The 13,847-nt window shown below is 37.9% G+C and overlaps 2 protein-coding genes across 3 annotated transcripts; one reads left to right on the top strand and one right to left on the bottom strand.

The window, feature by feature from the left end:
- Positions 1-1,377: 1,377 nt before the first annotated feature.
- LOC6043932 (retinol dehydrogenase 12) lies at positions 1,378-6,926 on the top strand. The gene is made up of 5 exons (XM_001861480.2): positions 1,378-1,720; positions 1,798-2,410; positions 6,358-6,425; positions 6,489-6,605; positions 6,666-6,926. Exons 1-5 carry the CDS (start codon positions 1,656-1,658, stop codon positions 6,772-6,774), a joined length of 972 nt encoding a protein of 323 aa, XP_001861515.1. The 5' UTR covers positions 1,378-1,655; the 3' UTR covers positions 6,775-6,926.
- On the bottom strand, positions 6,858-12,147 carry LOC6043933 (zinc transporter ZIP11). 2 transcript variants are annotated; one of them, XM_038262772.1, is made up of 5 exons: positions 11,790-12,147; positions 10,701-10,852; positions 10,550-10,620; positions 7,302-8,376; positions 6,858-7,246 (listed from the first exon to the last, which is right to left on the bottom strand). In XM_038262772.1, exons 4-5 carry the CDS (start codon positions 8,288-8,290, stop codon positions 7,168-7,170), a joined length of 1,068 nt encoding a protein of 355 aa, XP_038118700.1. In that variant the 5' UTR covers positions 8,291-8,376; positions 10,550-10,620; positions 10,701-10,852; positions 11,790-12,147; the 3' UTR covers positions 6,858-7,167. The 2 variants fall into 2 exon arrangements, with proteins under 2 accessions (XP_038118700.1, XP_038118699.1); XM_038262771.1 differs by lacking the exon at positions 10,701-10,852.
- Between the last annotated feature and the right edge of the window lie 1,700 nt (positions 12,148-13,847).

Raw genomic sequence — 13,847 nt, 5'->3', positions numbered from 1 at the left:
ATCATATTAATCATGTTTGTACTCGTTTAAAAATATTTAAAAAATTTCTAAAATATGTTATATTAAACATTCTGAAAAATAATGCAAAACATTTCGATATTTGGGCTGTTTCGACTCGAGACATTCAAGGCATATACAGTTCAAAACAAGTCTAATTATGTTGTCCAAGAAAATCCCATGTCAAATTTGAAACTCCTGCTGGTTTGGCGTGGAATCGCAAATTTCTTAGCTAAATGATCGTGCTAGCTTGCGGCACGTCACTTAAAGTACTAAAAATCGTGGAAGAAAAAAATATTTGCTATTGATTTAAGCTTATATAGAAAACGTCCAAGCGACGCTTAATAGTGCAATTTTGAGAAAATTTAAGTAGCTGCTGATACATTGTTGGTATTCAGTAGACACACGCACACATTTAAAAACATGTGATACCAATTGAAAGCTATTCAGACTAAACACAGTGAAAAATAATGATAATATAACATCTGAGAATGAGTTCATCTTATATGTCAGAAAAAAAATTTAATTTTACCATTAAAATGTTGAAATTTACCTTCTTTTTGATGTAATACTACTTTTCATTCAAAATTGATGTAATATTATAGCTTCCAATTTTACACTTTCAAAATTTACTTATTTTTTACTGTGATGTACTGTATTTTTTTTTCAAGTGCACAGTCAAAAATTGTGGAAATGTGGAAAGTGTGATAATGATCGTGTGAAAATGATTTTTTTCTTCCTCATTTTTTGGAGCATTTTTAAAGCGAGGAAGCCTAATATCTTTGCAATGGTCTCATTAAAAAACAAAATATTGGTTGAAAATATCAGACTTCTCAATTTGAAACAACGAAAAACTTTTTTTCGATATTTTTAATATATTTCTAAATTTCATTACAATAACTACCATGCGATGTTCTGTATAAATAATATAACATCGTGTCAACTCATCATCTTTTCATTACAACTGGCTAATCCTTATCGCAGCCCCCTAAACCTGCCTCTGAATGAATCACAACACTTTTGTTCATTCATGGGGCTCCAATTTCAAAAGCCGAACGAAACGCGATCTCTTTGGAGGGGTCGCTCACAAATTCCATTTTTTTTTTCTTTTCCTAGATGTTGTTTCAAGCAGGTTTTGGCTTAGAATTCGCTGTAGCTACGATGAACTCAAGCGCCAATCTTATCTCGACTTGTGCGATAAGGTCCGATTAATATGTGCAAAAATCACTTCGCGCTGAATGAAAATAACGCTTCTCACTATAGTATTTTTGTCGAACGTCGTCGTCTGAACGTTGGTAGTGGAAATCTGCTTTGGCTTCCCATTTAGCAGCAGCTTTTTCTTCTGCTTTAGTATTCTATTTGCGTTCACGCGGTCGGGGCGTTCGTATAAGGTGGGTTTCGTTAGGGTGATGTAATAATTTGTGATAGATTTAATTCATATTGGATGTAAGTGATACTTCAAAAATTGGACAGAAATATATTTTTTTACTTTTCAACAAACTTTTTGAAAACTGATCACCCTATTGGAACCTTCGTGTAATCGCTACGACTAAATAAAACCATTTACTTAGCGCGCCCGCCTCGCTAGTAGTGAACCGGACCTCGTCCAAGTCACTTCGTACGAAGAAGCTCCCCTCCTGATAGTGAAAAATTGAGTCATGATTTCCCTTCCATACCTCGCGTTGTACTCATTTCTCGGGCTGGTGGGCTTCCGACTGTTGAGGTAAGTCGCGTAGAACTTGTGCAAGTCAAGGACGCAGCCCTTTGACACTCTGTAATCTCTCTTGTCTCGATTCTCAGGTTATTCATTGAGGGAGGCCAATATCGCAAGCGAACCCGTTGCGATGGAAAGGTGGTCCTGATCACTGGGGCCAACACCGGAATCGGAAAGGAAACGGCCCGCGATCTACTGAAAAGAGGTGCAAAGGTGTACCTGGCATGTCGATCGCTGGAGAAGGCCAACCAGGCCAAACAGGAACTGGTGGCCGAAACGGGTTATCCCGATGTTCACGTGCGCCAGCTGGATCTGTCCTCACTGAAGTCAGTCCGGGAATTCGCCGCCAAGTTTCTCGCCGAAGAACCCCGTCTGAATATTCTAATCAACAACGCCGGAGTGATGGCCTGTCCGAAGGCCCTCACCGAGGACGGGTTCGAGCAGCAGCTTGGGGTGAACCACCTTGGGCACTTCCTCCTCACAAACCTCCTCCTGGATCGGCTCAAATCGTGTGCCCCCAGTCGGATCGTGAATCTGTCCAGTCTGGCGCACCGGTACGGTACCATAAACCGGCAGGACCTGAACAGCGAACGGTCGTACAACCAGGTGACGGCCTACTGCCAGAGCAAGCTGGCCAACGTGCTGTTTACGGGGGAACTGGCCAGGCGACTTGAGGGCACCGGCGTGACGGCGTATGCGGTAAGTGTTGAAGGAAAAGGGTGTTTTATGCTATCGTGATTGCGGTTGAGCGCTGATTTGAGTGTAATTTGAGAGAATCGTAAAATCAAGAAATAATTCCACGCGAAAAACGAATGAATGAATGAATGATGCAGTGACTGAAACCATAAAAGTGTAAATTTCTTAATAACAGTATGGAATTGTTTTTCTTCGGAACTCGTCAGATTTGAGATTATAAGCTCATTAGGCTAATTTAAATGTGAGCTGTCTGTGAAGAAGCCCGTGAACAATTTCAACTCATCAAAAAAGGTTGCATTGTATCATTATCTAATTTTGGAGCTACAACAAATGACGATTTTTTTTAACATTTTCAGTCTCCCACGTTAACATTTTTCTAGTTTCATCGAAGCAAAATCAAGCAAAAAATCAACTTTTCCAATCCAATCAGTCAAACGTGTGACGAAACAATTTTAATTATCCACACTATTCATGCTTTGGACTGATTTTCCTTGCCTCTGTCTGTTAAACGTTTCTTTTTTTGATCAACCTCGAAGCCTGCCCACCGGCAAGGGTTGAAACTAATTGATACTGTTTTGATTGGAAAAGCAGCCTTGTTCATTGGATTTGAAGGTGTACGATTTGTATATTGAAAGCTTTCTGTTCGTGCCAGCGTTCAAGTCTCTCCATTTTGCGTTGGTTATTTTTGTATCCAAGTATGCTTTTGTTCTTCTCGGTGTTTCTTTTGATTGAGTTAACACTTTTAAACTTGACTATTGAATACAGTCGACTCTCTGCATACTGCATACTTCGATTGTCTTTATTCCTCGATATTTTCTCTTGCTTGAAGGATCTCTTCCTCGACGGTCCTTTGGATTCTATTTGCTTTAAATATCTATTCCGGTTGTCAATAATTTTACTTTCTCATGGCTTGCATAGACATTTTTCTTTGAAAAACGAAGCTTTGAAGGGTGTTTGACATTTATTTGTTTTTGTTTGCTGGACGTTGCCATGATTCTCTCCTATAGCTGGTCAGCAAGAAAAAACAAATTTCAATCGAGTCTTCATTTTGCATCGTTCTGTAAACTGATGCTTCTCTTCCTCGACGGTTTCTTGGATATTGACAACCAGAGAGTAGACTGTATTTTGATTTTTGAGTTCTGTCTATCCAACTTTGAATGATTAGAACAATCGAATATTTTTTTTAAATTGACAATTTTTAAATTAAAAAATGTTAGTTAGTAATTCTTTCCCTTAACCCATGAAGAGTATCGGGGCCGCATATGCAAAGGGGATTCAGTGGCTATTTCTTAACTTAATGTTAACAATGTTTGGGTTGATGGAAACATTCCATATGTCGCCTCCCTAAGATGTCATGATAATGTCCAGATAAGGTCAACAGTTGTGTTGGTCCGAGCCGGGATTTTAACCCCGATCTACCGCTTACGAGGCGGAAGCGTTAACACTATGCTACAAGGCGCGGCTAAAAAATGTTAGTTGTCAATATATTTGAAAAATATATTTCAAGCATATTCGGAGAAATATGATGGATGGAAACTTTTTCAGAACGATGTATGGTTATTCTATCTTAGGAACGAAAAGATCAATCTTCAATGATTCTATAGAAAATTTATAGAACATTTTCAAAGCTTTTAAAAAGTTTACTACACTTTTTAACAATAGTTGTTTAGAACTTTTTGATAACAAATTTCGGTTTACACCGAACATTTTAATATTTAATGAAGAATTTAATACCCGTGAGTCAGAATTAAATTGAACAAAAAAAAACATCCGATATTTATAAGGCCAATGCAATTTTTGTGGCAGTGCGTGGCCGAATGGTTACGCTGTTCGCTTTGTAAGCGGATGATTCTGGGTTCGATTTTCATCTGCTGCAACCTTCCATCGGATGAGGAAGTAAAATGTCGGTTCCGGCCTTGGTTGTTAGGCCGTTAAGTCATTCCAGGTGTAGGAGTCGTCTCCATGCCATAAGTACAAACAACACACCAAACCAAGCCTACTCCGATGGAATCGCTGGCGGCGGTTGGACTCACAATCCAAAGGTCGTCAGTTCAAACACTGGGGTGGAAGGTTCCTTGGAGTAAAAGAGGTTTGGGTGCTCTCCCCATTCAAGCCTTCGGACTCGAGCAGAAACTTGCAATAGAGACCACAAAAGAAGTTGTTGTGTCCATCCCCTTCGAAATCTTCCTAAAAAATCAAAATATTTCTTCCCAATTTTTTTTTGCTGTTTTTTTTGTATTTTAACACATCGTACAAATAAAAACTATGTAGTGTCAAAAGTTTGAGTGCCTTTTGAGGGACTTAAACTTGTTTAATATTTTTTTTTCTTTTTATGTTTTGAAGATTGGAGTGGTTCAAAATGTTTTGAAAGATGAATATTTTATCTTAGAATCTTAATAAAACTTATTGCTTCTCGAAAGACTATCAAAGATATGTTTTCGAGAAAAATCAATGAAATCAAGTTTTCTTGAACATATTTCTTCCTTTTAACAGTTATTTTATGTTTAAGCAAAAAATCTTAACGCTGCTCGAAAAATACAAAAAAAAAAAATCAATGATTTCAATGAAAATTTAGATTCACTCACCAATAGTTCCATTTCAAAATTGCACTGGCAGATGAATAGTTTAGATTTTTTTATTAAGGCATCGTTTAGGCCATCTAAATGAGCCAAATTCAATAAATGTCAATATGTAGTAGGTGAATTTAAGTATTTAGAACAAATAAAAAATGTTAAACTTTATTTGGTTAAAAAATAGTTCTTTTGCTAATTCATCATAATTATTTCTAAAATCTAAGTTTTCTGTTTATTTAAAACCTTTTATGTTTGATTTGAAGTTTGTTCTGCAATTATCAAGGTTGGTGAACAAATTATTTTTTTTTGTTATTTTTGAAATGTGTTACTTATTGAGCATTCTGCTGAATTGATGCAAAATCCCACATTCTTCAAAGAAAACGTTAACAATGTTAATTATTGCAAACAACCATTTTTTCATCGCTGTAAATTAAAGAAATTTTAGCTATAATTTTTAATGATGAACCAAAACCTTCGCACAGTATTTTTTACTGAAAGTAGCTATTATAGTAGTTAACAAAATGTAAATTAGTTAAATCTTAATTAATCCATGGCGTTTTTTTTTGCGTAATTAAAAACAAAATATGATGATTGTTCTAATTTTAAACATTTAACGAAAAATTAGTTACACATTTTTTCTGAATTCAAAACATTCAAAATGGACTTGAGAAATGAAAACAAGCAATATTTAGTAAGTTATGCATCAAGTTTCCAAATATTTTTGTATTTTCAACATTCTTATTTCCACACATTTTTTGCGATTGCTTGATTGTTCATGTCAAAAACAAAAAAAAACCTCGAAAAATAATCCGTTTTGGTGGATGATTCGAACGTTTAACTTTTCAGCACTGAAATGAGTGCCATAATGATTGTTTTGCAATTCCGTCTTGAAACTGTTTAATTTTCATGTCATTCTAAAATGACAAAACGGCATTTCTCTACCAAAAATAAAAGATTCGAATAGAATCACTATACAAAATAAGTTCTGAAAAGTTATACTCTTCAGCACCGAAATGAATGCTGAAAAGTTGAACTTTTTAGCACTTGTTTCGAAAAGTAATACTTTTCAACACTTGTTTGACTTAAATTGTAACGCATGGATTTTTGAATAACTTTTTTTTAAACGTATTGGAAAGTTAAACTTTTCAAAACTCGAATGAGTACATGCTGAATTTTCAGCACTTATTTTTTGGGAAATCAAAAGCAAGCCATTTTGGTATTTAAAAATCTATTTTAACTGACATTAAAAGATCCGTAAAGAATTAAAATTTCGTTTACATGATGTTGTAAGCATTCCAGGTGCGGAAGTTGAGCCTCGAAAAATATTTGCAACGTCCTTTTTCACAATCGATTAACCATTCAATTTTTTTTCCACAGGTCCATCCCGGCACGGTGAACACCGAGCTTCCACGACACATGGGATCTTTGTTCTTCTTATTTGAACAGTAAATATAACATAAAGGTTGATAATGAAAAAATACTAAAGTGATTTTTATGTAATTTTCCAGCAAATTTATCAAGCCAATTCTTAGCTTGGCGTTCAAAACCCCCCGTTCTGGAGCCCAAACTAGCCTGTACGCGGCCTTGGACCCCAGCCTGCTTCGTGAAAGTGGAAAATACTACGCGTAAGCATTTGCCTTTTCAATAAACCGATTTAAGGATTTTAAATTTGTTTTTTTTTTCAGTGATTGTGGACCCCGAACACCGAGCAAGGAAGCTCTGGACAAAGATACGGCCAAGTGGCTGTGGGATATGAGCGAAAAGATGACTGGACTTGCGAGCAAGTCTTCCTAATTTTGTTTTGTTATTTTTTTGTTTATGTTGTTAATGGTCAGGGACATGTGATATCGCGAGGACAAGGTCAAAACGGAACGATCTACACTTGTCAATAAAATTTATTTGTACAATAAACTACATATAATAACCACAAGAGATGGAAAGAAATAGCTTCACTGCGTTTGTTTTTTGATTAATTGTACCTTCCTGTCTCTCTCTCGATCTCTCAGTGTGTTTGTGTAGGTTTCTAACCGCTAAGTCGAATACAGATAATACTTACTCAATTAAAGTACAGTTTCATCACGGTGCGCTCTGCTCTTTTCATTTTGCTTGCATGCTTGTAGAAAGTGGTAGGTGTGATGAAGGAATTAAACTGCAGGGGAACTTGAACTGTGTCCGCTTGGTCCGGGTTTACCCGAGTCCAACGTCCAGACACATCATTACCACGAAGCCGGCCACGGTTCCCCAGGTCGCCAGGAGACCGTTTCCACTGGAAATTTTTTTAAATTTGATAAAGGAAATTAAAATATTTTGGTTTGGCTCACCTAGCATGCGCTTCCGGCAAGATATCATCCGCCACGATGTAGATCATGGCTCCAGCCGCAAACGACAGCGCGTACGGCAAGATGATGCTGGCCAAGCTCACGGCCACGGCTCCGAGCACACCGAAGATCGGCTCCACCATACCGGACAGCTGTCCGTACCAGAAGCTCTTGAACAGCGAGAATCCGGCCGCGTGCAACGGCAGACTTACGGCGAGTCCCTCGGGAAAGTTCTGAATGCCGATTCCGATGGCCAGATTGCGGGCCGCTTCGAACGTAGCCGAATCCGTCGTTCCAATCGCTCCAAAGCTCACTCCCACGGCCAGACCCTCGGGAATGTTGTGCACCGTGATGGCCACCACCAGCAGGATGATTCGCTTCCACTGGGACAACTGGGCATCGATCTGGCTTTGGGTGGCGTTCGTATAAAGCGATTGTTCCTTCTGCGATTCGCTGCCCTTCCTGCGCTTCCTCGAAACATTACCATGCTGGGCGTTCAAACAATCCGCAAAGCTCTCCATCCCAATCGCCAACGAATTGTCCGCCGGATTCGGAGCAACCCCCGCGTAAGAACTCCGACCATGCTCCAGCGTCGAAACCTGATCATCAATCGCAATATCCGCCTTGTCCTTGTTAGTGTGCGTCAACGCGATCATCATCGTCGGACTGTTAATCCCCAAAAACGAAATGACCCGATCCGTCCCGTAAACAAACACGGCCCCCAGCAAAAACCCAATTGCCACCGGAATGAACGAAAACTCGCCCTTACTCCCGTACATATTGGAACTCTCCGCCAGCTCAATGGCCGGTGCCAACAGCGACCAGAAACTGGCCGCGATCATCACACCGGCGGCGAACCCCAGCGAAATGTCCAGCGATTTGCGTTGATTGCCGCGCAGGAAGATCACCATGCCGGAACCGGCCGCCGTGAGGCCCCACGTAAGCAGGGTGCCGAGCAGGGCCTGCGTCACCGGACCGTAGCCTTGGATCATGGTGGCGGGTTGCTTGCAGGGCGATCAGCTGTTGTGCAGTCTAGTCGAGAAGGTTCGCGGTGAGGTGGGTGGTGGGTGAAGAAAATCTGTGATGAGAATTAATTATTATTGAAAAATATATAAAACTTTATGTTTTGCAATAACATTATGATCAGAAAGAGTATTATTATCATTGGAATTCTTTAAGAAAATTTGCATCGAAGTTTTCAGAGAAAATTGATTTAAAAAATAAATACTGAAGGCTGGACAACATCTCAAAATTTTTTTAAAAAGAAAAAAAATAGGGCACACCATACATGGTTTATGCACACTCTATAAGGCCATTACAAACTTTTTTTCTCCCTTCTTCACTATTTTCACAAAAACAGGGCAAGTTAAAAAAAGTTATTGGAGATTCATGATTCATTTGAAAAACAAAAACAAAGGATATCGAACCGATTTATTTTGTGACATTTGTAAGCTTGAAAAAAAATTGGTAAAGCAGAACTGCCATGATTCCTTAAACATTTTGTAATATTTTAAAAATTGGGATTGTAATTTCAATTATGAATCGAAATCGATAAACACCTCAATTTATAGTTTTCGAAATCTTTCACTTTTAATTCAATGTTTAGTGGAAAACTAGTGCTACAATAGCCGTAGATAGTAAAACACGCGAACTGAAAAAAACAGGAGGATAAACTTGATCATATGTTTTTAATAACAACATCATTGGATTAATCAACACATGTATGATTTAACCAAAAATAATATTTGAGAGAAAAAAAACCATAAGCAGTACTGCCCAAAATTCCAATAATAATTAAAATATTTCAAAAAACATAAAAATACACGGATAGAAATTATTTAAGCAAATCCGGTAACTCTGTGTTGTTGAATTTGACAACATCGAAATGTTTCAAAAACCGTCAACATTTGTTTCGATTTTGAGAAAAATGTTGTCGGTTTTGAAAACATTACCAGCAAAATCGAGAATTTTTTTTCCGATTTTGGAAACATTTCATTTGCTTACAGGATTTCTTTTCGTGTAGTTAAGTATTTTGTTGATTTTACTAGATTGCAAATAAAAAAATAACAATTACTAAGTCATTTAAAAGACAAAGGGGATGACATTGAAAAAACACTTTGTAACTATTTGCTTTTTAAGAAAAAGTTACGAGATATTTGCAACTTTATCAAATAGACTTCTATGATTTTGTTAAAAACTCAAAAACTAAACTAGGGAACTCAAGCCTTATGTATTTTTTTCAGTTTACGATCGAACAACTATGGTCCCTTTGGAACGAGCTGTCAAGTCGGATGCTTACTGTCAAAAAGACTGCGAAGTTATTTTTATTTTAAATTTCATTAAACATTTATTTTAAATCCTTTGCGGTCGTACTAAAGGTCATTGTGCTGATAAAAATAAGCATTGTCGTTGTGAACAATATATCACAAATTTAAGCTTATTTTAGGACCCAATTGATGCGCTTTATTTCATCAGTTTCAGCAGATTTGGTTTTCTTTTTCAACATGCAATGTTTCGTCATTCTTCTAATTCCTGAACCTCATCTTGTTTTATCAATTATTTGGACCTAAATTCACATCAAAATTGTCAAAACCGTGCCATTAAATGAATTTTTCCACCAACTTAAATTTCAAAGTTATTTGGAGGCTGTAGTAAATGCCACTACGATAGAATAATAAAATGAGAAAAAAATTTGTGAATTTTTGACAGCGTAACGGGGAAGGTTGAGAAAAAAATTATGGTACTTCTCAAAGTTTAATAAAAGCTTGACATTTTGTTTTATTTATTACACTTGTGTATTGCATCTGTATGCAAGCTTCACCAAATTTGAGAATTTAAGTTCCAAAATCCACGTGAATCATGGATGACCCCATTGACACCAAGTTTTTATCTCTAGACGAACTTGAGCTACAAATGATTGAAAAACTTGTCTTTAGAAGAAATCAACAACAAGGAATGGTATCGTGACGATCCGCCTTCATGAGATATCAAATTCGTAATCAGACCGACATTACACTTTAGTGCAAAGTTTCACGGAAACTTTTCAGATTTCGGGTAGAGAATCACCCCCTATATATTATCAGCACTTGTTTTGTTTCTTATCAGTATCAACCAAAATTTGTCAACTTTTTTTTATGTTAAATGGGCAAGAAAGTAACGCGGCGACATGTTTGTTGAAATGTTTATGAATTGTTTCTGGGATTTTTCTTATTTGCTACACAAATCATTGTAAATTTTTCAGTTGTACTCACGTCATATAATCGGTCTCAGATAGCTGAAGCTGGAGCTTTTGCGAATGATAGCCAATCGTTTCGTAGTGGTCCTAAAATATAACAATATCAGTTATTATTCGATGTTTGCAACAAATTAATATCAATCGTTGTTCAGATATAAACTCCGTACCCCAATGACGCGTAGTTACTCATCAGGTGAACGACGTGACACTGTCCGACTAGCCAAAGAAACGGGACGGGTTTCCGGAACCAAAGAACACAGCTAAACTGATCTCTCAAACACGTCCAAAGTGAGAAATGCACACATTTGATGTAATCCGGCTGTGGGCAAACGTTACAGCTTTTATAGTGTTGGCTGCTCCAGATTCCAGCCCCGGGCATCAGTACAGTAAACTTAGATGTGTTTAGTACGGGAGGTAGTCCTTAAGAGCAAACATCGTAAAGCGACTCCCTAGTGTAGTAAAGCCGAGGTTTGTTTGTTCTAATCGACCGCGCGACGAGGGGTTGTCCGATGAACAAAGTAGACTGGTTTTGAAATTCTCCTTACACGGCATGCAAATCATGTGCTACGTGCTCACGGCCATAGCCTGCTGTGCTGGCTCGATTGGGGAAGGTCATGTCATGCGGAGCAGACAACAAGATCAGCGTGATGTTGCAACCTGAAATTGCTGATCCAGCATTACTTGGGCAAATCTTTGAGCAACCCCTCGTCGAACACGGGAGCAATTCCCCGTGTCTTTGCCGAGGAAGTACGTGACCAGCGAGCAGGGCGCGATATCATGGTAGGCCATGTCTTCAGCAGTCGACGCGCGGTGTCTTATCAACTCAAATTACGACCAACGCAGAACGCTACGAACACGAATATATCATAAAGTAATAATCGAGCACTTGCTGCTTAGAGTAGGCGACGATGAAGACGACAACGCAGCGGATACTACAGCTTGCTACGATGTCGAGTACAGAGCGGAACTGATCGCCGCTGGAACGACAGCTGTCGAGAGGACATTCACTTGTGGGAAGTTTGTTTTGATTCGGTGATATTTTTGAGCAGATTCAGCCATTTCTTCTGAACTCCCTCTCTCTCGGTCTGCACTATCAGCCGTCAAGAATCGTCGTGGCAGCTCGGCAAAGATTGAAGCGATAATTGTTGGTATTACGTGGTCAATCGACGACTCACTATCCCACACTTGCGTGTTCACCGTAAGTATCCAGTCTACCGACTAATTACCATAAAATAAAACTAGACTAGCCGTCTTACCTTCACGACGACAGTTCCCGGGTTCGGGCCTTTGTCCAAACCACTCAATGGAGCAGTTTTTCGGTTCAGTTTTTCAAGGCCTCCTTGCCACAAACATTCTCGACCGCCGTTCACCACCCTTTTTTGTTCCTCGCTGGAGGAACTCTTCCACTAAACCGACTTACTGAACTGAAAGTGATGGATCTAAGTTCGCCAGTCAATGAAGATGTGCAGTCCAGCCACACACACACACAGCTCGATTCTCTTTCTCTTCTGCCGTTTTCGTCTGGTATAGTACCGATGGTTGTTACTTGCGCTTGTCAGCCGATACGCCAACATCAAAACCGTGAACGTGTGAAGGCGAAGCAGGCGGTGTGTGGTGGCGGCTTGTTGGGAATAAAGGGGGAAAACAGATTGTGGGATGTGAGTTGGTGGCAAGAGGGTCCTATAACGGGGTGGTGCGTTGTTCGAACTTTTTTCTGAGCATTCCCAACATGAATCACTATTTTCTTTGTTCTTTTGAAAGAAAAGTTCGAAACCTGTAGATTTCAGTTGCAATTTGAAGACAAGACTAATCTTTCGCAATAGGTTTATAAAGAACTTCAAAATTGAACTTGAGATAAACACTTTCTTGACAGCTCATTCCTATCGAAAAATTAAAAATGGGTTTAGAACTGTTTCTTGGCATACATTTTAACAATTACAACTATAACTTACAAAAGGCTTTGGAAACCTATTCGAAAACAATCAAAAAGCAATAAATAGAAATTTTATCTATTGGACCTTTCAAAAACAACAGTCGAATTAACGACTGCGAAATTTTCCAACTTCATAACAGATTTTAAATGTGTGGCCAATAAGACAGTTATGCAATTCTTGAACAACATACCGTGTTTACAATACTGGTGGAAACGTCAATGAAGCAAAAGTATAGTTTGTTTGTCGTTGCGAGGTCGACTTTGGTTGTAGACCGTGGGCTAAAAATTCCAATTGGAATCAATAAAATTAAGTTGGGATGTGCTACATATGCAAAACACAAATGTCAAGAAAGCCGTTTAACTTAACTTAAAATCGTTTAATTCGATGATTGTGTGCTATTTTTGTGTTGCCTAGAAAACAATACCAGCTTAGTAATAGAATGCACTGAATTAAACTGGAGTGACATGGATAAGTAGAAGATTTTTTCTTAGATTCGAAAAACGTACGGAATTGTATGAAATTATACTAACCGTGGTAGATAGTAATAACTTTAGGAAGTAGATTTCATAAAATTTTGAAACTTTTAATAAGTCAGTAAGCTATAATACCGAAAATTCTTATTAAAAAAACTACTATAATTTTCTCGAAGTGTCATGATTTTCTCTATGAAAATGAGATTGAATCAGAAAGCGCAATGCATTTTCGAATTCTTTGGGCAATTCTCCACAAAGGAGAAGATAAAAGTTGTTTTTAATTATTGAATTTTATGTGTATAAATAACAGAAGAGTGCTATCGACTGGTGGATCAATTCTCAAATTTAGTTTTAAATTCTAAAATTTAGTTCTCGGCTTATCATAAAAAAAAAACAAAAATTCGATTTACTTGCTACTGGGACTGATAAGCTGAGAACTAAATTTGAGTATGTGTATAAATTTAAAGGCAATTTATGGGCATAGTTAAGGCTACCAACTGTAGGGTAGGGTAGTCATCAATGAGACACTTTTGGTTTTCAACTTTCAACGATTTTGCTAATTTTTCCATTAGCATGTTTTAATGAGCTTTTAGTTGCATTATCTTTCTTTTAATGTTTTCTAACATTGACCAAAATATGAGATCGATCCGACATCTACAGCCAGAGTTATTCAACTGTCTCATTGTAGACGCACTTGGCAGGAACAATGAGACAGCTGGGGAACAATGAGACACTTTACGAAAATCAAATGTTTTCTAGCAAAACATCATGTTTTTGTATTGTTTCATTGCAAGTGACTTGCCTTGAACATTTTAGAGCAATTTTGCCAACATGAAACTTTTAATAACAAAAGGTACACTAAAAAGTATTGAAATTTTGTAAAATCCATAAATTAATACCAAATAAC

The sequence above is a fragment of the Culex quinquefasciatus genome, chromosome 3, assembly GCF_015732765.1.
Source record: "Culex quinquefasciatus strain JHB chromosome 3, VPISU_Cqui_1.0_pri_paternal, whole genome shotgun sequence".
NCBI classification, from domain to species: Eukaryota; Metazoa; Arthropoda; class Insecta; order Diptera; family Culicidae; genus Culex; species Culex quinquefasciatus.
Note: the sequence above shows the minus strand (reverse complement) of the source record. Positions and strands in the feature narration are given on the sequence as shown.